Raw genomic sequence first — 27225 nt, forward strand, 5'->3', positions numbered from 1 at the left:
AAGAGTAAAAAAAAATACAAAAAAATTAGAAATGGATGTAATGAATGTCATCGATGGATAAAGAATCACTGACAAAACGAAAGCATCTTTTGTGATTCTTTTCATATCTTGTACTGTTTTATAAAATATCTAATTTACAAATAGTCAACCAGTTGTTAGAGAGACAGGGAAGGGAAGAGGCTGACAATGACTAAGTAAAAGTACTACAGATAGCCCAACACGATTCAGAATCCCTTCACCCTTTCCCATTCTACAATGTAATTCATGTAGAACAGGTGTACATAGATATAAATAGCTTTTGATCCGTAGTGCCCTGCTTTTCAAAGGAAGCCAATGACTGTGATTTCCAATGTCACTTGAGAGATTTAGATGCTCAAATCCCATTAAAGGGGAATTGTGCATCTAAATCACAACCCGCGGGAGGCACAGATGCTCAGTACTTCCAAACTTCAGACAAATAGACATATTCTAGGTGTGGACCTGACCGAAAAGCCTAGATCCAAACAACCCTGTTCTTTAGGGAAACCACCATTTCTGTTGCAGGCTGAACCAAAACCCCAGAACCAAGCACCCTTGGAACTTAGAAGTCCTCAGGGTAGTTTGGATTAGGCTCACCTGTGCTATATTATTTCATATTTGTTTTTCAATAGCATCCAGAGGTCACAGTCAGAATCACGGCCCCACTGTGCCGGTTGTTGTAGAAATATGAAGACATAGACCCTGCCACAAAAAGACTGTTCCCAAGTATTTATGTTGCTGACATTTTGAAATGCGTATTGCTTTTGCTGGCATGAAACTGAACAAAAGGCAGGTTTTAATTCAGATTTTATTTGCCCATGTTTTAAACAGTTATCCAGGAGCTATTCTAGAACTTCGGACTTCAGCATGGCTTTCCAGGATCTAGGAAAAAAGAGAAATAGCCCAGTGCTAAGGGTTGAAAACCCTACAAATATAAAATCTTTGGGCCAAAACAGCATCCAGGTCCACGGCATGGGCAACTCCTCAGGAAACTACTTCATCAAAGATCACCGCAAAATCAACAGCAGTTCCTATGACAAGACTTTGCAAGAGTACTTTAATGAGAGGCTCATGGAACTCAGGAACTATGAAACCAAGAGGTCTAATAGACTGGCAAAAGGATATCCTGATGAGAATGAGCAACCCAACATCAGCAACAGGGGATTAAGGCGTAGAAGTAGCTGTAGTGCAGTGATACTGACCAGTCACATGAAAGAGATTGAAGAATGCTGCAATTTGGCAAATCAAGCCAATGAACCAGTGATAGAGTGTGAGGACCAGGGGGAAACCCAGAATGTCCTGGATTTCTACAAGAGTGACTACTTGGATATTTTGACTATGACTATTAATGCTCCGCTAGAAATGTTTGTGCGGAGGAAGTGACATTGGAGCTGATAGCGGCTACCACGGCAACAGTGAAACGCAAAAAGAATTACTATTGGTCATCACTACTCTGATCAACGTAGCTTTCTTGTACCAATCAGTACCCTGAATATGTTTGTTTGTAGATAAGTGTTATACTGTATTCTGTTTTTGCTCGATCTTGTATGTCTTCACTGTCAGTTACTGACAGCAGGGGGGGCTAGAACTGAAAGAGGCTCAGCAGCCCCCCCTTTCCCAATCTATCAGTCCCGCTCAGCAGGTCAGACCCCACATTAGGCAGTGCCAGGAACATGAAGAGAGCAGAGGGAGGGTCCCACCTGTGTGTGGATGTGGATGTAATGTTACATCATGGTGGGCTCCCGCAAGAGCCAATGAGCCAGAGTGAGGAGTCTGCCAGACCCAGCCGCATGCACCGGGGCTGCTTCTGCCTCCCTTCCCCGCCACCTGAATGATGCCACTTTGGTAACCAGAGCATCTTGGGGGAGGGACCCAGGGACCCTCAGGCCAACCATGTACCTCCCTCTGCAAGTCAGACTCATGCCCCATCTGTGGGCCAGGGAATCCAGTGTCCAGGCTACGGGGTTGTCCACATGGACCTGGGTGAGTGCTGGCAAGAGGGTCATGTCCTGCTGGGTCTATTAGCACCAGCCCCACTTGGACAGCTCCTCAGAGCTAACCAAACTGGGGTGGGTCCCTGGCGCCCGGGAGCAGAGGCTAGGTCTCCTGCACCACTCCCTGCTGACCCAGGAGATCAGTGGCACAGCGCCTGAGGAGGAGCACAGGGTTGGAGGCCCAGGCCTGCGCTAAAGGGGGCTGGACAGAGCAATTGCAATATTGCTGCTCATGGATGGGGCCCAGTAGGGGCAGGACAGGGTCCTTGCATCCAGCAGGGTGCAGCTCCACCAGCTCTGCCCTTCCCGGTGTGCTTCCTTGTCACTAACGGAGAAAGTGGGGGAGGGAATCCAGGAGGTTCTGAATTCCTAGGGAAACCGTGAGGAGATGCCTGGCCAACCCATGCACAGTGCCCAGCTGGTAGGCCCTCTCCTCCTGTCTCTCTCGCCCCACGAGGCCATCAGGCTGCAGGGACTTGCCCTAGCGCCGTCCCTGGCCACAGGCCTCAGCACACTGGGCTGATCCCCGTTACTGTAGCATAGTGTTTATATTAGTTAACTGTATAAAAACAGCAACAGTCCAATTTTTTGATTATGCAAAACTTCAATAACTTTTTCTATGATGCACTGACCAAGTGTCACATCCAAAAGCAAAGTAATTATTGCAGACCTACAGTAAGTATTTCTGGTTTTGGTGACTCTGGCAATAAATTTCTTACTACAGTTTTGCTTTGGTTCAATGTTTCTCTGCTGGCTTTTATCTATTGAATGTTGCAGTGAATTTACAAGTAAGTAGAACTGGTGGAAGTAATTAACAACAGGACCAAAATGAAAATTTACCTTTGAGAAAAGTTCAGTAGTTAGACTAGCCTAGATCTTATGACAAAACCCCTGCACAGAAGTGTGCATATATGTACAACTGGAATTTGAGCATTTGCTGATGATTTTCATATTATAACATGGGGGAGAAAAAGGAGGGAAATTGACCTGGTGAAAAGACAGGGGGCAGTCTAGGTCAGAAGCAGAAAGAGACACTGGAGTGGAAAAAGGTGAGAAAGTTCTAGGTGTGAGAGATTGTGGGGGAGGAGGACGGAGCAATTGCATCTCTCTGTAGCGCGCTCCCATATCTCTCTCGCCTTCTTTCTCCACCACCCCGACTCCCCAAAAAACACTGCTTAATTCTGCTGCACCCCTCCCCATATCTCAGTAAACACTGCCCCACAATGAATCTCACTCTTCATACTCCAGTGAAGCCTACCCCACCTCCCCACTGAAGCCCATCTTTTCATAGCCCAGTGACCCCCTGCCCCAGTCTAGGCTTCCCGCTCCAAGCCACACACCTGTCTGTCGACTTGCTGCCCCGGTCTTGTTGCTTTCTGGGCACTGGGGCTTGGTGATCCATCTGCGACTGCTCTGCTCCCTCACACCGCTGCTGAGACCCCCCCTGCCTACTTCCCACTCCCAGTTTCTTTGCCAAGCAGTCCCAGCCGCCCCTCCAGCTCAAAGTCTCCTTGCACAGAAGGTTACAGCTTACCCCCCGTTTCCCCCGCCTCTGAAGTCCCAGTCTCATCAGTCTCTTTTTTTTCCAAGTCTGCTCCTTTTCCTTTCCTTTGTCTGGCTCGTCTCCCCACTGTATTTGACTGAGCGCTCCTCCTCCATGCACTGGGAGTGCTAGCATAGGGCTCTAGACCAGGCATAACAGGGAAAGCTTTGCGCCTGTTGTCCTGAGTGGGCACGTGCTTAGTCACTCAGTGAGGATGGTGCCTGGGCAGCTTTAGGAGTGATGATGGCTGGAATACGCTCCATGTGGCTGGACACTGGCCATTTTAGCTATTAAAAGCAAAGGCGGCTCTGCTGCACATGTACCAACCATAATTGTTCAAAGGCATATAACTTGGCAAAATGTAGGTGGATTTTCACGGGCGAAGCAAAAAGTACATGCCTGACACCAAGCCTGCCCCCCTGCCAAGTTTAAAGTCCCTGTGCCAAAGCATGGAGGGGACTAGAATGGTTCAAAGAAAAAGTTACGAGAATTTTTTAACATAGGCCCAATTACATTATTTTGTCATAGCCTCAATCTCAGAAACAATGGAGCCATTTTGGACTGAAATTTTTCCAGCATGTGATGTGGTTTCTACCTTCACAGATGAGCAAAGAGGGTAACAGACATTAGGGAGGTCAATTAGCGTATCTGGCTGTACCTGCTGGGGGAATCAGGCCCAAGTAATGATGAAACCTGGCTGGGAAGGGGCTTGGTGGTGTTACAAACAGAGAACATTTGGAGCAAAAGGAAGTGGTTCTGCAATTCCTCTTGTGGTAGCGACAAGCCTTGTAAGGAACAGGTGGGCTCTTGCAGAGTGAGGTAACAGCCCAGGGAAGGGCTGCATAGGAAGAAGTTCAGAGTGGTATCAATAAGGCATCTAGTGAAGTGAATCTTGGCAACATCGCCTACGATCGCTGGACTGGAACCCACTGTAGTGGCTGGGCCTGGGTTCCTTTACTAGCCACTTGTAAAAGGATGTGAAGACCCTGAGAAGGGGTTATGGACTACTGGAAGCCCTGCGATAATATGAAATCATGCCCAGCTGGGGGTGGGGAAGGGACTCCACCGCATGCCTTCTCCACTGGCATCTGGTGTGGAAAACTTCAGCCTGAAAGGTTAATGATTGGCCACGTTTAGACACTATTTTCAGGCTTATATATGGGATGTGTCAGGCAACCTTAATAGTATACAGTACTATCAGCCCTGTCTATAATATGCAGGGCTTTATTGTACTCTTCATCAATAGTTCTCAAAGTGCTTTACAAAGTGGTGCAGTATCATCACCCCCATTTTACACATGGGGCAACTATCTGCCCATCTCCTTCTTAAAATCCAGTAGTTCGCTCAAGGGCCACCTGCACCAGTGACAACATATTGTGTGAAGAGATATTTCCTTTTCTTTGTTCTAAATTTAATGGCCATTTCTCTTACTGAATGACTTGCCGAGTGAGCTGAACACTAGCATACCTTTGCAGCAGGCACTGAGTACCACTACTTCTCTTGAATTTGAAATGTAATTTCCTAGTGTTTTGCTTGAATTAAAAAGCAGAAATTCTGCAAAGGTCAAAAGACTAAAAAAAGTTTTTTAAAAAACCCATAATTTGCAAGGAAGCACTGTTATTTTGAGGACTGGATCAATTCTGCATGCTTACTTTACCATCTATAGCCTATTTAATGCTTCCAAGCTAAGACTTGTGGCATTTCTTTTTCGAGTTTTTCAGGTAAAGAAAGTTGCCTGGTATATTAGGAAAATTCCAGGAAAGGTTAACAGATGGCAAACATAAAACAACCCAAGGAATTTACTGAAAAGATCAAATGACACATGATTGCTAAACTTTTTATAATTGCAGGAAAATTGGTTGAATGTATGTGAACAGGTCAGTGTCAATGTAAATCTGCAGCACATGAATTTACACAGATGAGCACCTTACATTTTACTGAGCTTGGCAGTTTGACAACGCTGCTACTTTTACCCAGTTTCATAGACTCCAAGGCCAGAAGGGACCACTGTGATAATCTAGCGTGACCTCTTGTACAACACAGGCCACAGAACTTCTCCAAAATCTGTCCTAGACCAGGGCGTTTTTTAAAAAAAGCTTCCAATCTTGATTAAAAATTTGTCTGTGATGGATACTTCGCCATGCCTCCTGGTAAATTGTTTTAATGGTTACCTATTCTGACTGTTCATATGCCTTATTTCCAATCTAGCTTCACCTTCTCTGCTAGCTATACTTTTCTCTGCTAGATAAACTGCTCTTGAGCAATTCTTTCCTGGTATTTGGTGCAAACACTGTTTGCCATTAGCAGGCTCACAGTTTTTCTTTACACCTTTTTACAATTTTTTTTTTTTTTTTTTAGAAAAGAAGTTGGAAAATACAAGAAAAAAATCACTCTGCTGAGTGGCAACTTGTCTGCAAAGTTTGCTGGTAAAGTTGCAGCTGAATGCAAAATTCCACTTTAGGTGCATGCTAGTGAAGTGTATTTTGATTTTTCTGCCTACAAACAGTCCCTCCCCAAGCAATGGACATTTAAGCAAGGCCAGTAGTTTGCAGGTCTCATAAAACACATCATGATGAAGTTTAAATAAAGTTTTTCTCTGTGAGCCCCTTTATCACCCACACTGTCTCCTCCTCTGGGAACTACCATGCCCATTTTAAGGTCCACTAAGCTTGTGAAGTTGCAGCAGTGGTGTTTGCTGGGAGTTTGCATTGCAGTGTGCATCAAGAGGGATCTCTCAGTGGTTTGAGCATTGGCCTATTAGAGCCAGGGTTATGAATTCAATCCTTGAGGGGGCCACTTAGGGATCTGAGGCAAAAGTCTGTCTGGGGATTGGAGCTGCTTTGAGCAGGGGCTTGGACTAGATGACCTCCTGTGGTCCCTTCCCACCCCAATATTCTATCAAAAGGAAGTGGGTATCATGGGAAACAAATTTGGCCAGCTCTCTTTGTGAGCGTGTGAAATTTCATGAAGCAAATCAGAATGTCCCTTCATTTTTTAATGCAACCACCATCCTTTGTATCTTTGGCCAGTCGTGCAATTTAATATGGGATCTTGTTCCATGACAGGGTGACCAGATGTCCCGATTTTACAGGGACAGTCCCGATTTTGGGGTCTTTTTCTTATATAGGCTCCTATTACCCCCTACCCTGTCCCGATTTTTCACACTTGCTGTCTGATCGCCCTATTCCACGATCCTATTCCTTTTAAAGATTTTAGTACCATAGAGCATCTGATAGTTTTTATTTCACCTCAGAAAGTGGGTATGAGATGTACGGTGGAGAGAATGAGGTCAGTTTTCGTCATCTTCGCAGTAGACAGTAAAGGGCCAGTTTTTCTGCCTTGTGTAGTTTACACCAGTGCAAAGTTGATATTAATTGCAGACCATTTTGATAGCATGTTCCACCTACTTTGCAGTCAGTTGGGATAGTTGCAATTGATTACACAAGGTGTAAAGTAGTGGTGAATCAGCACAAGAGGGTCTGAATCTTTTCTCACTCACAAAAGAGTAAATCACAAAGTGAGAGTACGATCAAGTCCAGAAAATTCTCTTGAAAAGGAACTTGCAGCAAAGGTTGTCAAGGTAACAGCTTTTCAGGGTGCTTAATAATATAAAATAATAAGCACTCACACAACTCTTTGCAGCTCCAAAGCACATTAATTCTCACAATATTCCTATGAGATATGTGAATAGCATCATGCCCATCTCACAAATATGGTGAACCCAGAGTACAGAGGTTAAATGACGTGTCCATGGCCACACAGTGAGCCAGTGGCAGAGCTGATAGGGGAATTTAAGAATTCCTGGCTCCTGATCTGATTTAAGAGTCCTGGTTCTATCTGGAGGGAGATTCATTTGGAGGGCAGACTTTTCTTCACTGCAGTGTAGCTGGAGGGATAGCTTGAGATTTGGCCTTAACCTGATGCCCGTGCTCAAGTGCTGCTGATGCTTAAGCTACTCAAGCGGAGTTAACTCAAGTGCTGATACCCTGGGCTAATACTGCAGTGAAGAAAAGCTCTTGATGACTGTCATGATGCCTTCTTTAAAGTATTTAAATCTAGTCTCCTGGCCATGTCACTGTAATTGTTTGGAGTCTTTGTGAATACGACCATGACTGAGGAGTTGTTAGTCACTGGGTAGCAACACTGCCCCACTTGAACAAGTCCTGGTTTACACCATGGGGTCAGTTGAACTAGTGCAAGTCATGGTTCAATCAGTGCTGCATGGTCACACTGATGCAGCTGCCCATGGCTAATAACCTCAGTGTAGACAAGGCCTAAGATTCTGACCTATGGTAGATCTACTGGCTGGAGAGGTGATGTGACAGAAAAATATGATAATAAAACATATAAAGGCAGCAGATGTCCCAGCAATGTCTGAACTTGATCCTTCTCCCATTGAAAGCAATGGTAACACTCCCATGGACTTCAGCTGAAGCATTATCTGGCGCAATATGGGCTTATGTCCAATAAAAAAAAATAGAGGAAAAATGGATCAGAATGAGTAATTTTAATGTATTTAAATTAAAGATTTTATTTTTCTAAAAAAATCCCCAAATAAAACCAAAACAAAACAGTGGTTTGATCTAGATACAGCAGCACTGTGACATTATTAGACATTATGTACGAAGAATTCAAGCAGCCATAGAACACAAAAGCCATTATCTTCAGTAACAACCTCAAAATGAAACTAGTTGCATAAAACAATGTTAGAATCTCCTTGTAATAAAACAACAACAAAAAACCCTTTGGATACTAGGATGATTTTGTGTGTGTGTACAATGCCAACAGCCACTAGTTCTTCTAATTGAGAACATTTGCTTTAATTTATTATAAAACTGATTTGTTGACTGAATTATGAAAGCCAACTTTAACATTTCTTTAGAAGTGTCTGTTCCTCTTACAGAGACTACAGTATTAGCAGTGCTTAAAAACATTTACTTCTGGATAAGCTTTTCAAATTAGATCAGAAGAATACTGTGTGTGTGTTAATACCAAATGTGAATTTTTCAAAGCAGGTGAAAAGACTAGTCTTAATATGAAACTCTGCAGTTTTACAATTTAATCATTAGTCAGATATGGGCAAATACAAGATGGTTCATGAAATTTTTAGATCTATCTACATTGCTTGGAAATGCAAAATGAAGTTTTTACATCCTCCACCTTCAAAGTAAAGGCAAAAAGTTGAGTCTTTTTGACGAGTGTCCAGTATTTAAAAGTGCAATCAAAGGAGATTGCACTCAACACATACAACATAACTCACATGGACTGGTTAATAAACACACGGAACAGATGTGGAATGACAAGAATGGACAATACATTTATAATCCAGGCACTATCTGACATGTTTCTTCTTTCCTGGTAGTGATGGATCCTTGGGGGCCATTTGATTTCCAGAAGGCCTGGGATTCCCTTTTGAAGTCCTTTGATCCTAGAAATGTGATAATCTCTTTAGTTTTCACAGATTGGCCAGTGAGTTTTCCCAACGTTTGTCCAACATACATCATTCTGATGTAACACAGCATTTCAATTATTCAGTATCTAGGAATTCTGTCACATGTGGAACAACTGTTCAGAAGGCAAAGAGAGATTTTGAAGTTTAACTGGTGATTATTTTTTGTCCTCTCCTTCATAGATATTTGTTTTTAATATAAAAAGGGGAGGATCTTGAATGATTGCTAGTACTGATTAGCTCTGAAACAAGGAAACGAACACTTCAAAGTCTATACTGTTAACTCTGCAGGAGGTCTCGCTGCTGAAGCAAAGTGCATAAAATCTCAGCATCTCAAAGGAACTAGGACAAATTATTCAAAAAAACCATGAACCATTATTTACGTGAGTTGTCTCACTGAAGTTACATAGGTAAGAACTGCTGGATGAGGCTCAATTGCTTCAAATAAAAAACAATTAATATTGATACTTCGCTTTTTTTTTTTTGTCTAGAGACTTCCAAATGCTTTACAAAGGTAGCTTAGTTTTGTGACTCCTTTTATAAGCCCAGGGGAACAGAGATTCACATAGGTTAATTTTGTTGCCGCGGGCAAGTCAGAGAATCAATGGCCAAGCTAGAGATAGAATCCAGCACGCCTGACTCCAAATATAAACAAACAAACAGGGGAAATCTGAGCTAGACACAAGGAGATCATCTTGAATCAAAAATCACGCTGCCACTGCCAATGTAAGTAATACACTATCTCAGCGTATGGCTCTTCCCTCATAAAAAACATTTGATAGTATTCTGCAGTAACAGACCCCAACACGGCAGCTGATAATTGTATTACTGCAGAGTAGAAGGGGCTATTAGTACAGAATGCTGTTGGGTGGCAGACTCCTTTCTTTTAAGCATCCTCTCACAGCACTGCATAAAAGCTATTAGTTGTTATCTCTAAAGGAGGTTGCAGTCCTCCTGACACCTGGAAACTGGGAATTTGGAATGAACAGGATTTAAGCCTGTTTGCTCGGCTTTACCCTAAGGACACTCATCGCTATCATTATTTTTTAAAGGATATGTGGAGTTAGTGCCAGCTCTGCAAAAGGGTGTCCTCTGTTTAGCCACAGCTTCTCTTGCACTTCCCTGCTAATGGTTCTCAACCCAGCCTGGGATAGACAAGGACCACCTCCCAGGATGAGGGCAGGTCAATTTCTGCGTCCATTCACCCCTTGGCCTCCTAGTTTTAATTGCCTTCAACTGTGCCAGTGATGTTTTGGTGAAATGGGCACTTGTGCACTAGGCACTTCTTAATGTTGCTATTTAAAGTAGCAGCCCAAGGCCCCAGTCAGGACCAGGTCCCATTGTGCTAGGTGCGATTCAAACACACAAGAAGACATGATCCTTGCCAGGAAAAGCAGACTAGCCCCAAACATTCTTTCAAAGCAAAGAGAACTCCAACTTTTCCAGTGCTGTTTAGAGAATGCTCAGGAGCAGCTGATGAGCCATCTCATTTTGATCAATATATTTAACATGTGGGAGAGGGCCTTACAAACTTTGAACAACAAGAATTTGTGAACTTAAAGAAGAGAACCTTTCACATGTACACACCTACACACTAACCTCAAACTGTACTTGCGAGTTCATAGATACTGTATCTCCCTGTTTCTGCTTATTTTGTTTGTACTACAGAAGTTTGTTTATCTGAGGCTTCTCTACTGAAAAGGATAATAGCAACTGGCTATGAAATGTGAGACTTGGGTGGAAAAAGTAAAGATGCCAGTTGGATCCAGCTTGGAAACATGAAAGTTGGCTTAACAAAAATAGTCCCTGCTGGATTTTGTGTGTTCTATTCTACGTATACTCTGAAGAATAAAAAAACACATCTATATCCGGTAAGACACCAATCAATCAGCAAAGTTTGGCTACATGTTTCTTACAATGAAATTGGACATAGTTACCCAGGGAGGGGAATGATCACAAGTGACTTCAAATATTTCTTAAAGACATTCCAAATTTTCTATGAAAAAGAGTGTCAATTGAACAAATTCCTCTTAATATCTATATTAAGTAGATTTGATTCAGTACTGCAAGAACAGTGTTCACTAACGTTCATTTGAATTCCTTTTGGCTGCTTGGCTTGACCAGCTTTGTGCGTTTTTTTATTTGCATGAACAGGTTTTTGTTCACACGTCTTAGGAATGGCTGTTTGTGCAGAAACACCCTTATTTTCACATGAACAAGGTTATATGTGCAGACTCAAAAAATATTTATTTGCTATTATTTTCATGTTTTAGAAGTTTCAATCATCCAAGCAGAAAGCAGAAAAAATGCCATGTGACTCCTTCACACATCACTCAAAGAATCACTGAACTGGGAAATTAATGAAGAACCCATAGACTGATGAATAATTTTCAGTCTATCTGGAGAAGACTTAAAAATAAATCCAGTTGCAGAATTCTGAATCAGTTTGTAAATGACTTCCAAACATTTAAAAAGCTCAATTTGCTCAACAGTCTAGTCATACAATTAATTCAGCCAGCTCTAATCTTGTGCACTTCCCAAAAGGATCTTTGCTCTAACTGGAAAGATAATAGATGAACTGAATCTTGTGCTGGAAAACTATGAAATAACTATTTCTTCCTACTCTTTTGTCATGTGCAAACCCATCTCAAAGCTATTCATTATGATTCAGAGTACTAAACAGTCCTTGCCAGTAGTATGCTTTCTCCAAAGTAGTATAAAGAAATTATAGGCCTGGTTTTCAGAGGTGCTGAACACCCACCACTCCCATTGACTTCAGATTGAATTGTGAGTATTCACCACCTCTGAGAATCAGGCTCCATGTGTCTAGGGGAGTTAGGTTGTGCAACCCATAGTTCCACCCATAGCAATCTGTGTTCCAGTTTTTACTGGATCACACAAGTGAATGTGAGCACAATGTGTTCTTAGCCTAGCCTCGAGTGGGATACATAACACAAAGTACTGCTCAGTTTAACATAGTAGGCAAGCCCTGTTCAGGAGAATCCCAGGACTGGCAGTCAAGACTGGTATTGACTGGCAGTGTTGTGGCTACCCATGATGTTCCTTCTAGTCAGGGTTATCAAGTGGTCATTTAGCCTTAATAAACAGCCTTCACGGGAGGGTTCACTGTAATTAGGTTTTTCATCTTTAATCTAAATGTGAAGCGTTAAAACAATAACAAAAAAAAAAGAGAACAGAGTTTTCATGGACCAAATGGTTAAAAATGTAAGGAATGAGCTGCATAAGCTCTGCATTCCCCTACATTTAATAATGAGTATTAATGTGTGACCCTTATTATGACTTTTATCCAACAGCCTCATCACACTTTACAAACATTCCTGATTTAAGCCTCACAACCCCACCTCACCCTGAGCCCGGGCGGTAGGCAAACATTATTATACACATTATTCTAATGGGAGGTAGGTGCCTCTATAATGCCACAAAGTGAGGGAGTAGCAGAATTGAAAACACCACCTAGGATCATGCTCTCTCTACCACTCAGTGCTCCCTTTGCTTTGCATTTGTGCTTATGAATTAACCGGTTTGAGAGAGCACTGACATACTGTGCACGCAGATGAATCTGAGTGTTGTTCTGGCATGTGGACATCAGCCTCTCCCTTTGAAAAAATGCATCCCAGTAAGGATATTCTAGGCAAAGCAAGTAAAGTTCTACATACGAAGCTTCTCATACACATTGGTACTGAAACAGTGAGCCCTACATTAAGCCCCACAGATACTGAGGTTCCCCTTAGAGCTGCACTTCAAATTGTCACCTACATTTCTTGAAATTGGGTGAAATCCACCCTGATGCAGAGGGCCCATGCAAGGCCATCCACAGACTACAAACCTTGCATTAAGGGCCTAACATAAAACCCACTACAGTCAGCACATAGATCCCTGCTGACAGTGGGCTTGCGTCAGAACATAAATGGAGAATTTCACCCACACAGTACTTCTCTCTTCTCATATCTTATGCCTACTAGTGAGTTGGAACGATTCCAACTAAACTGGAGACATAATTAGTCCAAATTCTCAGCATTCACTTCTCCACATTCTTTCACCTCTGCTCAAATCTGCAGTGGCATCGCTGACACAGGTGAAACTGCTGGCACTCTGCCTGTTTGATCTTTGCATTGATAAAATGAGGGGTAAACACCCTCTGCACCACCGCGTCTTCCCGGAACATCAGTCAGAAGGAAAAGGGAGACAAATTTTCATTGCTGTTTTGGATTGTTTACAATGCAGTCTTAGTTACATGTATCTCTACAAGTGATCGCAAGAGCCCACAATCTTATTAGTTGCACTATGGGATGTCTTGGCTTCTTGGCATACTGTACTCCATGACAAACGCACGTCAGCCCAATACATATATACATAGCCCAATATCTCCATTCCTTTCTCCATCAGGTATTTTACAAAAACACTGACCCTGGTCTGTCCCTTACTGACCTTAAGTTGTTCTAGAACTTACTTTATTTTGAGTCCTTATCATTCATGGTTTTGCCTGGAAAAAAACCTCATACATTCTGTTGCTCTTTCTGTGTTGGCCACAGAAACCAGTTTCACATCAGCATAGGTGCTGACTCCGTCGGTGCTCTGGGGCTGGAGCACCCACAGGGAAAAAATGGTGGGTGCTGAGCATCTACCGGCAGGTCCCCATCAGTCCCTCCCCCCCGCCCCCCCGTGTCTGCCGCACACCGGCAGGCCCCACTGATCAGTGCCTCCCCCATCCTTCCTGTGCCTCCTGCCCACCGCGATCAGCTATTTCGCAGCATGCAGGAGGCTGGGGGGACAGGGAGGAGGAGTGAGGGTGCGGCACACTGGGGGGAACGAGGCAGGAAAAGGCAGGGTGGGGGTAGAACAGGGACAGGGCTGGAAGGGACTTCAAGAAGTCATCTAGTTTATCCTCCCATACTGAGGCAGGATTAAATATATCTAGGCCACCCCTGACAGGTGTTTGTCTCACCTGTTCTCAAAAGCCTCCAATGATGCGGATTCCAGAACCCCCTCTAAGTAACCTGTTCCTTGTGGTTAATTAAACATACATGTAGTTTTTGCTAAAATGACCCTAACCCAGTTTCCCTGGGCAGCACAGACATGGCCTAACCTTAGTGTAATCGTTTAATTCTTAGACATGACATGCCGGACATCAGTTGTCCCAAAAGTTTAAGAAAACTCAAACAATTCAGCAAGTGTTGTAAAAAAGCATGGACAACCAAACTATTGTACAGCAAATGTTGAATTCAGCAGATTCTGTCTACACCAGTGGGGCAAATGTTTCCCAACATAAGTTGAAATGGGTGAAGCTGTGTTTGGCACCTAATGTCCTACATGGCATATTTGAGAATAGATACACTCCTAGCATATAGTATGCTTTTGTTAACTGGTTCATAGTACGGATATTGAACCTGACTGAGCCCATCTATACTAGTGGGACGATTGTTTAAAACAATGCTATGGGGTACCTGAGATGAAGCATTGTGAAATCAAAAAAGGCAAACTATACTGTTTTACAATGGGCACTGAACTCAGCTAACTGTACTGGAACAGTTATTTCATCACTGGTTCAGGGGGCCGGAAAAGAAGCCATGCAGCCCAAGGGCTCTAGAACAGCTCACTTGAAAGTAGACATGGGCTGGAATGCATATAATGGATGTAGAAAAGTTGAGATCCAGAGCCGAACCTTCCTGGCTTGGTTCTGTCCCCTATAGCTTCCCTGGCCAGCACAGACAGGGCTACTGAGTCAATCTTCTGGTAGCTGTGTGACATAAGCAACTGCCGTAAAAGCCTTTCACTTGTGGCCTGATCCTGTATCACTGAAATCAATGGGAGCTTTGCTGTTAATTTCTATGGGTGAAGGATTTCAGGTCTTTGAAGAACTGATGACAACTTGTCTTTCTTATCTCCCCTTGCTAACATTTGTTCTTTCTCTCATTAGCAATAGTAAAAAAAAGTTTGAAAAGGAGGAGGTCTTAAAACAGGGTTCCATTAAAAACAATAAATATTGTGATGCTCTAACAACAAAAATAAGTGCAAATCTTAACAGTGCTGGTCCCATGATATTATGAACCTCAGACATAGCAAATAGTATTCTTAGATGCGGCAAAGTCTTGACTACGTATTATAGCATTTAATACAAGACTTTACAAACCAACAAAGAGGAAAAATGTATGCAGTGTTGCTGTAAGCCAAATATACAGATGTAAAATAATTAAGAATAAACTGTGCCATAAAAATGCATGTCCGTAAAACCAACTTGATAAAGTGAAATATGAATAATTTTCTACACTTACTAAAAAGAATGATTTCTCATTTGAGGCTCTGGAAGTCTTGAGTCACATTTCTTTTAAAAAAAAGTCTTAAAACACATGGCTTTACAACTGCTGCTCAGAAAATATACACCCCAAAGTCTGACTTTCATTTAAATACAAATGTACAAAATGTAAACTGAGACAATAGAGAAATTTACAAAACTTTTCTTTAAAAATAATAAAGACAAAATTCAGTTCTAGTATGATGCTATTTAAATACGTGCAAGTAGTCATGTTCGTTGAATTTCTATTGCAATGTTCTAAATAGACAAATCTGATTCACACCATCTTGAGTGCCACCTCCAAAAACAGACCTGAGTGGAAATTTCTTCATAAAATATGAGGCTCCACTGGAAGGAATGGATAGAATACCTCCATTGTTGGGAGATCATTTATTTTTTTAACTCAACGGTGGATGCTCTCTCATCCTTAGAAGCTCCATAGATTATAGTGGAAGGATGCAACACGTTGTTTCATGAAAGTTGAGTTAGAACTAGCTGCTTCCGGTGGAGTTTGAACTTACATGGTTTGAATTTATGTGGTGATTTAAACTCGCCTTTGAATTCGGTGAACTCTTTGAATTGTTTTGATGCTGGAGAAAGGAGAAAACAATGATATTTATATCCCCATAACATCCCATACCTCCCATCTGCCTCACATTTTGGTCATGTCATATTATCCCACCAGCTTCTGGTCTTGTAACATTGTGAAGATTTACTGAAATAAAACTTATTTAGCGTGCTTGTCCTTATTTTCCATGGGCCAGAAGAACCATGGGAGCTCTCCAGAGCAACAGAGAAGAGGATACACATTAGAGGAGTCAATTCAGTACAGCACAAACAGTTCTGGCTTCCTAAGCTTTGCCTTCCTCAGAGCATACCTGCTAACATTTAGGGAGACATGCCTTGAAACTCTATTGTAATATGCTGCGTTTGAAATGTTATGTGGAAAAATAGCCAATATTTTTCTAAAAAATAAGGCCTGTCACTCTTAAATAGGGATGGTGGGTAGGTATGTCAAAGCTAACAAAGCAATGAGTGTTAGGAATAGCACATGGGGACCCAGCATACACCAGTGCAAAGAAGACACTGTGCTGTGCATGCAACACACTAAAATAAGAAAACCATGTCTCAGTCGTGAGCACCACTCACGCAGTAGGGAGGCGTGGTGGAGAGAGACAGAGGAGGTGCTTGTTTTGGGAGGGAGGCAGCAGGGTTTGGGTTCATTAGCATGACTAGTTCTCCCAGCCTGGCAGGCAGCATTGCTAATGCATCATTCTTAGCACGTGTTCTTCTCATGGACAGTCCCCAGTAGCCCTGGGCACAAAGGAATCATTAAGGGTGGCAGAGCGGCCCTTTGTTGGATAAAGGTGCTGAGCCAGGGGTTACTAAGAGCCTCTGAGGGTAGGACTGAGACCAATGTCCAGAGTAGAAATTGCCCTTGCAAAATTCCAGCCTAAACTACTTGCAGCCTGTTCAGGGGAACATGATAAATAACAGAGCCGATCAGGAAACGGGATTATTTTCTGCAGAAAATTCAGATTTTTCAGCAAAATATCAAAAACCGAAGTATTTCAGCCAAATCCCAAAATACTTTGATTTGGAAATGTTACTGTGCTGCCTCTTGTGGGGGTCGCATTTCAGATGCCTCATGCTCCCATTCTTCTCTATGGGCTGGACTCCCTGGTCAGACAACATCTCCTGTGTTTTGGACGTTCATTTATTTAATGAAAAATTGATGTTTTCCATGAAAAGCAGACAATTTTCTTTCTCACCCACAAAATCATGCAACTTACAAACTCAATTTTCCATTAAAAAAACAGCTTATATGGAACCATTTCAACCAGCCCTGATAAATATCAGACTAGTGATGGCCAGGTCTTGGAATGTTGAAAGTACTGAATCAAATAAGAACTCCTAGGTGCAGACATTTATTTGAGCCACCTGAACATATGGAATCTGCAACATCAAGCAGAAAATTACAAGGAAACAGTGAGAACAACCTTGCCTGTAATTTCACGTCTCTCTCATGATGGACATACCATAAGGGTAGCATACATATCATACAGGAAAGTTCATTGGGACTCCGAGACACAGGCGCTAACTTTCCAAAATGCTGGTGGGTGCTCAGCTCCCGGCTGTGCCCCAAGCCCCACCCCTGCTCCGCCCTTCCCGCCCACTTCCAACCCCTCCCCGAGTGCGCCATGTCCTCACTCCTCCCACCCACCGTGAAATAGCTAATTGCGGTGGGCGGGAGGAGATGATCACAGGACCCGCTGGTGGGCAGGAGGGATGGAGGAAGGGTTGATAGAGGGCTGCTGGTGGATGTGCAGCACCCACCATTTTTTCCCCATGGGTGCTTCAGTCCCGGAGCACCCATGGAGTCAGCGCCTATTCTCAGAGAGGCTGTGTGTGTTACATTTAAGGTCTCACCTGACGTTTAAATATTCTATGTAGTAATCCTTTCTTGGGTGGTTCTGGGGGGTAGCTTTTGTTTAGGTCCGGTGAAATAGTACCATTTGGTCCAAATACATTTAGCTCTTTAAAACACTCTGTTTCTATCATCTGGTAACACACAGAAAGAATAAAAAGAGATGATGCATTATGACTATTATTTATTAATATTACAAGAGACTCCAGATGCCCCAGTCAGGATCAGGGGCCCCATTATATTAAGTGTTGTATAAACAAGAAATAAAAGACAGTTCCTTCCCTAAAGAGCTTACAGACTAAAGAGGGATAAGATGTGACAGGAGGGTGTAGGACGCAACAAGGGTCAATCAGCAACAGGACATGTCTCTGGCTATTATTGTTAGGTAATTTACTGTGGATGTAGTAGCAGCGATGGGTCTGAAGATGTACAGTCTTCTGATGACTTTTTAAATTGAACTGAATAAGTCTCAGGCCCTAGAGTGGGAAAATCAGAGTTACTGTCCCAACCTAAACACCACATTCAGTTTCACTGGGAGCTTCCGTAACGAAGTAGTTCTGACCGCTGATGCCGTCAGCCCAAGGCGACCTGACCTTAGCTACCTTGAGGAAGAGTCTCACTGTTCAAAACAGCAAGGCAGTTTAGTCGGTTTTCCCACCATATTCATCACCTCCTATGAGGTGCTGTCAGCACGCCAAGGAATCAATACAGTGTAAAAAGCATCTTTTGCCATCAAGGGTTTGAATGGGGAAAGTATATTGTATTAGAACAATAGCCGAGCCCCTACCTGTACTGGCAATATAACCTAACAGATGGCTTCAATCTCCAATGTATATGATTCTGCACTATTCTAGTAAAAGCAGCAAAGAATCCTGTGGCACCTTATAGACTAACAGACGTTTTGAAAGCTCATGTACGAAAGCTCATGCTCCAAAACGTTTGTTAGTGTATAAGGTGCCACAGGATTCTTTGCTGCTTTTACAGATCCAGACTAACACGGCTACCCCTCTGACACTATTCTAGTAAGTCTTATTAAGGGAATGTCCCATTAAATTTTGCATTGTTTTTCTTTTCTATGTTGAAGAATATAAAATACGGATTGGCCTGAACCCAAAAGGCCAGTTATCAGCCCCACTAACCTATGGGGAAGTTTATACTTGGATCTGAACTTTACTGCTTGCTCTGTTTCTACAGCAGGCAGAACAAATCCCCCAATCAAAAACCCTGGCACTTCAGAAAAGTTCAGATCCAGATTCAAATGCAGCAGCTGGGGCCCATCAGACACAAAATAATGAATGAGAGGAGTGTCACAAATAGAATGCCACATTAAGGCAGCAATCCATTCCACGGAAGTTCTTTAGAGCCATTATCAGAACATCTCTATGGAGACCAACAGGAGGAAGTACAGGAGGACCCTTGTCAATTTACACAAATATGCAGACTCAGCAGAAAGAGTCACCTGAACCTGACATCTGTGGTACTTTATAGATCTTGAAAGAGTGCATTTGTAACTTATGAATGCATTAGAGTCTGGCACATTACCCAGTGGGTATATATTACTGGAAGCGTACAATTGCTCTTAAGCAGCCTGGGTTAGAGACTGCATTGGGGTGAGATGATCATGATGTACCCTTACCTCATTCTGCCATGGAATAGATACGGATCCTGTGGAAAACTTGGAATAGAAATCATCATCTGTTTGGTCCAGATTAACCCCTTTCACTGTGGAGAATTGCTCGATGTCCAACACATCCTTGCAGTACACTGCTCTGGGCTGTCTCAGCAGAAAAAACAGGAGAGAAAATGTCTTTTGAGTCTGGACACGTGACTTGATTCTCACACTCATTCAAGTGAGAATGTCTGACCACAAGTGACTAGCCACATCCTGCCTTCCTATACTTGCTCTGCCCATGTGTTTATCGTTAAAGGCTGACTTGCTTTAAGCATTTAAAGCTTTCACTTTGAAGTCCTTACAGCATCAGCAGAACCACAGCGGGTTTTAGTCACCCATATACACATGGCTAAGAGGTGAGGTGACAAGGACAGAAAAAATAAGATAAGATAAAAAGAGGTTAAAAAGATAGAAGCACTGCTTTCTTTTAGACAGGGACAAACACACAAGCCATTCAAAGACTAGAAAATCTGTACAAAATGCACACCTGGGATGGCTCTGTCTGCCCCAAATGGAAATCTCATTCTGCTCAGCCAGCTGTGGTGTTTGCAAGCTTGAAACTTTAAACGGATTTGTACTAAATGCTAAAGAACACAGAAAAGGTTTGGCGTTTTTCTGTTGTTTATGTTAATAGCTCAGCTCTTTCTCAGCCATTGGAAACTCTCTAGAGCCATTTCTATTAACTGCTACAATTTTCACTTCTGTATTTCTGCAGATACAAAGTCAAATACCTTTAACTATTTTAATATAGTTCTTAGCTCTCTGGAATGACTGCTACGTCACTTTGAAGAGACATTTTCCTCAGCTAACAGACCAATAGTCAGCCATATTGAACAGAAAACAGAAATACTCCCTAGTGGTTACTTAACATGGACTCAAAGTTACCTTTTAACACAGGCATTACCAAGATGCAGCTTGCAGGACTAGTGTAGCCCACAGAATTCTACAATATGATCCACTTCCATGTTAAGGAAGATAGTGTAAGTGTGACTTGCAAAGCCTAGAGATCCCAGCATGCAATGAGTTATCTAGAACTGAGCAGTCTGGCCAAATTAATCAAAATTAAGTGCTACATGCTGGAATCTATATTCTCTGTGTGCTCTGCCTTCTTATTAATGAGGACTGCTATAGTCTATTTAATTCTCTGTGGAGGTAGTGTGGTCCAGTGGCAGACTGGGAGATATGGGTTCTCTTCCCACCACCATTCCTGACTGTGTGACTTTGAGCAAGTCAATTAACCTCTCTGTGCTTCAGTCACCCTCTCTGCCAAATGGCTACAGCAATACTCTACCTCTCTTTGTACAGTGCTTTGAGATCTATGAATGAAGAGAGTTCTGTGAGTGCTGAATTATCTAGATTAGGTGCAGCTCTTGAGTTATCAATAAATTGCCAGGCTGCCCTTAATGGGGCAAAACATTATGTGCCTCTACTTTAGCAAACACATGGATAATAGATGCCCTCTAGCCATTACATACCACAATTAAGCTTTTAGCAGGCTCTAGCTGATCCCATATTTGAGCCCAGAATTTTCTAATTTTCTTCGTGAGAAAGAAACACTAGTTTGTCTCCTATTTCTTCCCACTGAAGCAGGTCATAACACCCTGGGCTAACTGGAAGGAATAACGAGCTACACAGTAAAGTGCAAAGCCAACCAGAGCAGCTAAAGTAAACTTTTGTAGCTTTTAAACCACTTTGGTTTGACTGAGTTTGCAGCAATGCAAACCAGAGCTGCCAAACTGTTACTTTCCCTAATATGTTAAAACTTCAATGTTTACTTAGAGCCATATGGGGACTTTAAGGCTAGAAGGTCTAGCCAGACAAGCTTGGAAGAAGAAAATAACCCTGGAGCTCTGTGCACGGGGAAGGAGATATATACTGCAAAGGGCTTTGAAACTTTTATTACTATCACTGCAATACTGACCTTCAGTATGTGCAACAGTGATGGGGAAACCTCAAGGGGAGTGTCAGAGTTGGGATCTATTTCAAATAACCACTAGAGAAACACAGTCCTTGGGGGGGCGGGGGAGGGGTGTTTGATACCTGAACTTGATTTTGAATTTTTTCAAACAACAGATTTTTTTTTTTTTTTTTTTTAATGCGCCAGACTTATTCCCCCAGATCAGAACATCGGGCTGTTTGAATTCCAGGTCCAGATTTTGTGGCTTAAGCTAAAAACGTATCTAGCTAAGGTACTTAAATACCCTTCATTACTTTCATATCTGAGCAGCTCACAATCTATAATATATTTAACCTCACATCACCCCTCCGATGTACTACTATTCCCATTTTACAGGTGGCAACAGAGACCCACAGAATATAAGTGACCTGCCCAGATCAACCTGGAAGTTTCTGGTGGAGTAGAGCAGCGGTTCTCAAACTGTGGGTTGGGACCCCAAAGTGGGTCACGGCCCTGTGTTAATGGGGTCACCAGGGCTGCTGTTAAACTTGCTGGGGCCCAGGGCTGAAGCCAAAGCCCCACTGCCCAGGGCCGAAGCTGAAGCCCGAGGGAGGCGGGGCTCAGTTTGCAGGCTCCCCGCCTGGGGATGAAGTGCTTGGGCTTCGGCTTTGACTCCACCCTGGGGTCGTGTAGTCATTTTTGTTGTCCGAAGGGGGTCACAGTGCAATGAAGTTTGAGACTCCCCGGAGTAGAGAATTGAACTTACCTCACCTAAGACTGGACCATTCTCCCTCTCTGTACAAATATACATACATGCTCAGCTGAGCTCTCAATCTTTTCCATCTCCCAAACTGGAGTGGGAATTCTGTGAAAATATGCTTCCCTATGGAACTGTCTGCTACCTGCAGGAGGTCTGGTGCCAGCTGGATGAGCTCACAAGGCACAAAAAGAGGGGAGAATTAAAAGAAGTTCTTTTGGAACCTAAGAAAAGGTTGAGTTTAAGTTTGGGGCTTGGGACAGGGTTTTATTTAAACCAGTTCACCATCTTTATCCAAAAAAGAAACGAAACAAGGCATTGCCAGCTATGGGAAATATAAGGGAGCAGTCATTTTAGAAAGACATCTAAAGAAGGGGTGTGTGCAATATATTCTCTCTAGAGCCAGTCAAGTGGGGTTTTCTCTACCATATGCTACTCACATCAGGGACAAAGGGGGGGTCCAACATTCCTGCCTCTAATCGTTTGAAGTTCATGCTCCTGAAGAATGGGTGCTTCTTCACTTCCACTGCACCTTCCCCCTGACAGCCGAGCCTCTGCTTCACGTCTTTGGTTAGTAGCTGAAACAGACCAAGAAAGATTGTAAGAAAGCCTGAAAAGCAATAGTCCTATGATATTTTTCCTCCTGTTTGTGCATGGGAACAGGAGAATTATCATCATGACTTAACATCTACATTGTGGTAGAGCCTAGAGGCTAAACAGGTCAAGACTCCATTGTTCTAGGCATTATTCAAACTTATAGACAAAGATCTGCCCCAAAGAGCTTACAATCTCAATCGTGTTGTCCTCTATCCTATAGGCTCCTCCCACTTATTTTCAATGGGTAGCTGAGAGAAGAGGAGGTTTGACATATGTTCTATAGTCCCACATGTTCTCTGAACACTCGTTCTCAAGCTACTGTTGTCGGAATGATGCTCCTTTGTTACTTTGGCCTGTTTACCCCTGCCCAGTATAGCACGTAATACTGAACTTTTAAATCACATTTTTTTTCTTTACTAAGCCTACTGGGTCCATTCCTGCTCCCACTGAAGTCAATGGGAGTTTTGTCAACAGAGCTACATTGATTCACACCAGCTGAAGATCCAATATGCGTCAGTATCAGCAATGTATCCAACCTCCATCAGCCCAAGGCTAGATTTTTAAAGGGCACCACAAGACATCATCTCTGCACTGCTACATCTGTTCCTAGATCCTGAATTCAGGTGTCTTGTGATGGGCTGAGGGAAGCTCACTTGCAGCTTTGGAGGAGATCTGGAGAAGTCGACAGAAGAATCAGTTTGACTGCAGAGATTTCCTCTCGCTCACAGGGATCCTTAATAGGGCAATGGGGATTAACTGAACTCAGTATAATTGATAAATTAGATAAACATGCACAGGAAGATAACCACAGAGAGATGTGTTAGAACCAGAGCCCATTGGGAGGCCTCTATATTTCTGATAATTGGTCTGGGAGAGCCCAGTTAGTTCAATGAGTGAGATATTTTGGTGCCTAATCCTTTTAAATCAAGTACCCATAATCAATTAGAACAAGTCAATGACTTATTATACGGTGTTTACTCAATCTAATTATTATTTTTTTAGCCTTGAAAGAAAGGCAGAGCTATGTATGTAATGACTACCTTTGTGCAGCAGCCTATGCCAATTACAGATGGCCTTTTTTATATGTCGCTACTTCGTCACAAATTTCTGACATTCTCCTGAACCGTGAAACTGACCGTGGCCTGAAAAGTTTGTGGGGAGGGGTTGTCTTCATTCAGTTTAAGTGGCTTTTTCATGCATGCATTCTTAGCCAAAGTAGTGAAACATGAGCCTCAACTCAAAAACTGATTCTGCCTAGGAAACTGCAGTTGTCTAATATAGTGAACAATACTTCTGCTTGATAAGTCAGAGGCAAATAAATATGCAATAAAAGCAACTGATTTTACAAAAAGATGAATGTTAGCTCTGTTAGCGTAGCCTCTCTAGCGAATGTTAATTTCTAATGCTGAAAGACTGTGAAGAGAATAAAAAATCTGCCCTTTGAAATGAGAAGGGGATACTTACTAGAGTCAGGGGAATACCATATGGGGAATATCCGACAGAAGAGTGGCAGGCTGATTCCAAAAAGGCAGCCAAAGACATATGCTACACAAACAAGTCAGACTAGCAAAAGCCTTAGGTTAAAGAGGACTTAATCATGCATTAGCAGCAAGACATGTAAGGGGTAGTCCCTCCTTCTCTCCAAGCATTGAGAAAAGGAAGAAAAAACCTGAGATGCGGTAGAAAGAAATACTGCTTCGTTCTCAGTATAGAGGGAAATCATTACACTGGAGTGTACAGCTGATAGTTCACACAGCTCAGCTGTTTTTTACTCACAACATCTCAATCCACCAGGGGGCAGCAGAGGAAAAGCTAATTGCAGCAACTACTGTTGCAAACATCTAGTATTTGAGCAACATTACACTTTCAAAAGCATCAGAAAAACATGGCTGAGTAAGTAGACAACCCCCCAGCCAAACAGACTCACTAGCACCACGAGATTTATTTGCCTCTTCTGAGTATTCAAGCTGACCATTCCTAGTGGGTTCTGCCCTCTGCAGAAGCAGATAATCAGCAGGGACAACATGGCTCCTTGTTTGAGAACCTCTCTGGGGAGACTGCTTCCAAAGATGAAACAAGGAAAAGTAGTTCCCTTCCTGTATTTCACTGCTCTATGCAGTACAACAATCACATCTGCCTCTGAACTGAAGGGCTGTTGGAGCTCCAACCCTAAGAAGGGCTGGAATGGCAAGAGAAGAAAAATCACCAGGCCTTTCTTTATCATCTCCAACTATGCCATTCCTACAGAGGGAGTCCTACTGCAGGGAAACCCCAAGGGCTGGACATGTTCACAAGCCTTGCTGAGGCTAACAAATCACCCTGAGAAATGGCTGCCACAGTGGACTTGGAGTTCCAGGTCTCCATTTTGAACTGTGATGTTCAGGATCTTTGAAGCCAAGTTAGCCCTGATGCCCGGGGGGAAATGTGAACAAATCACTAGGCATCTCTCCAGCCTTAGTTCTTCTGATCCAAGAGCCTCAATAATCAGCAAATGGGAATGTCGCCTCCATCATCTGCCTGGGCTTTACCATGTTCCAGGAGCTAGGAAGAGGACAAATCACTCTGTGAGGGAAAGGGAAGATCTGCTGAAATTTACCATACAGCCCACTGTACTGAGAATCGGAGGATGCCGGCAGGGGTCACAGCACCTCAGGCCTGGGGAAGGAAAATGGGGAATCAGGAATCCTTGCTGCAGTGAGAGGGTTGTCTGGAGATGTCACACCTAGCTGTGATGTGTTCCAGTGCCCTCTGGCTGAGAGACGGTCTCAGCTCCAGAAGCTGAAAGGACTGTTTGCTTCTCATGGAGGGTCGGTAATCTCTCCTCGGGTGCCTGGCTAATGACAGGGATTTCTTGCCCTCATTCTTGGTTTATAAGATAACATTTCCTAAGGCTTCTCCAGTTTGCTACCTGCATGGTACCAACCATTTGGTGGTTTGCCTTCCACTGCTTGATCCAGAAATGGCTTGTCACAAACCTAGTCACAAAGAATATCCAGGGACAAGTCTGATATCAAAGCCACTGGCTACTGGTCGTTAGCCTCTGAGAGGGAGCTGATACACACCTGAATAGCTTGAGCAAGAGATGCTGACTCAGCAGAATTTTAGTGTGGCAGAGCTGTAATTGCCATGCCAGGAAGACTGAATCTAGCAATCATGGGGAAAAAGGTCACCCCCCCCAAAATGATGACCAATTAATTCACAAGGTTATCAATGACAAGTGTTAACCTTTGCACGGGTGACAGTCTGATTCTGGCACTGAGACTGCATGGAACCTTTGAGACAGCTTAATGAGCCTCAGACTTATTTATTAGCTCCACTCAATCTAATCCCCTTCACGGCTCTTTTGATGTGGTGGAAGGGGTTTGAAGGACAGCATCTAGTTGTTGTCTCAGAATAGGTTCAAGTGGTCAAGGTTCAATGGTTACTTGGTGCAACATCATGCTGAAAGAGTCCAGGGGAAAGAATCTTTCCTGGCACTCTTCCACTGGATCCAAATCAGACAACTTGCCTTGCTCAGATGAGGGGGAGGAAGGAAGTTTTGCTTTTGATGGCTTGGACAGGACTGTGAACTGGGATGTCTTGAGGCATGTTTCTCTGCATTTGTGTTTTTTTAACCACAGCAGGGTTCTAAATTTCACCCTTTATAGGGAAAGCTCACTGAGGTCTGATGGCCTGAAGAGTTTCCCATTGAGTTTGACTTTTCTCCAGCCAATTTGTGTAGCTCCTGGTCAGAGACGACAAAGACCACATCTGCTTCCTGCCTTTATGCTGAAGGGATCTTCTTCTAGTTTGAGAGGAGAAATCCCAATGCGGAAAGCTCTTTTACTCTTAAATTGCCACTGGTTCTTGAACTTTACTTCTGCTGGCTTTTTCCTAAAAAATGTTTTACTGATGTCCAGAAGCTTTCAGAGCCAGCGCTGCTGACAACTGAGATGCAGTGGGCAGGGGTGGACTTGGAGCAGCCTGTGTTAGATAGAAGATGCCTGCAGCTCTTGCTCAGGATGGAAGGAAGACAAACGGACCCCACTGCCTTGTCATAGTTTCCAATAGTCCTTGCAGAGCTTCGACCTCTGGGCCGGCTGGGGATATTAACTCAATCTGAGAATTGATCCTTGTCTGGTTGAAAATGTTGGCTGCTGTTTGGTAATGTGGTCACAGGGTGTGGTGGCTGAGGCTGGGTGGGGAGACCTGAGTCCCTCAGCGGTGTCCAGCAGCCAAATTGCAACAACCTTTGATGCAGAAATCAGTCTTTGGAGCATGAATGGAGTTGGCCACTGGTGTATTGCTGCTTCTGGCTGCAGAGGCATAGGTGGAGCAGGCAGCTGGGAGCTGGCTGAAACCGCTGGTCACTGCACAACCGTCTGGCCACTGCTGAGACGCTGCCTCACAACACCCACTGAGCCTGGATCCAAAGTGCCGACAACTGTTCCTTAAGCTGGGGTCACTGCCTGGAAGCTGCTCCTGCTGGTGTAGTGGGGTCTGTTTGAGAGGAGAGTGCATTTGCTGGGGAAACTCCACTTGAACACAGAAAAGGCAAGAGTCTCCTACCGGGCACAG

At 43.3% G+C, this 27225-nt stretch overlaps 1 protein-coding gene across 5 annotated transcripts in view; it reads right to left on the reverse strand.

Annotated features, from left to right (window-relative positions):
- Positions 1–8070: 8070 nt before the first annotated feature.
- Positions 8071–27225, reverse strand: part of GRK5 (G protein-coupled receptor kinase 5) — a 232592-nt gene continuing 213437 nt past the window's right edge. For 4 of the 5 annotated variants that reach the window (XM_075072511.1, XM_032780766.2, XM_032780767.2 and 1 more), the window contains 4 exons: positions 22512–22649; positions 19382–19519; positions 17748–17879; positions 14360–15907 (listed from right to left, as the gene is read on the reverse strand). In XM_075072511.1, coding sequence (XP_074928612.1) covers positions 15809–15907; positions 17748–17879; positions 19382–19519; positions 22512–22649 — 507 coding nt within the window. In that variant the 3' untranslated portion in view covers positions 14360–15808. Of the gene's footprint in view, positions 8984–14359; positions 15908–17747; positions 17880–19381; positions 19520–22511; positions 22650–27225 lie in introns of those variants that run through there. The other variant, XM_032780769.2, reaches the window with a different exon arrangement.

The sequence above is a fragment of the Chelonoidis abingdonii genome, chromosome 15 (genome assembly GCF_003597395.2).
Source record: "Chelonoidis abingdonii isolate Lonesome George chromosome 15, CheloAbing_2.0, whole genome shotgun sequence".
Classification (NCBI taxonomy): Eukaryota; Metazoa; Chordata; order Testudines; family Testudinidae; genus Chelonoidis; species Chelonoidis abingdonii.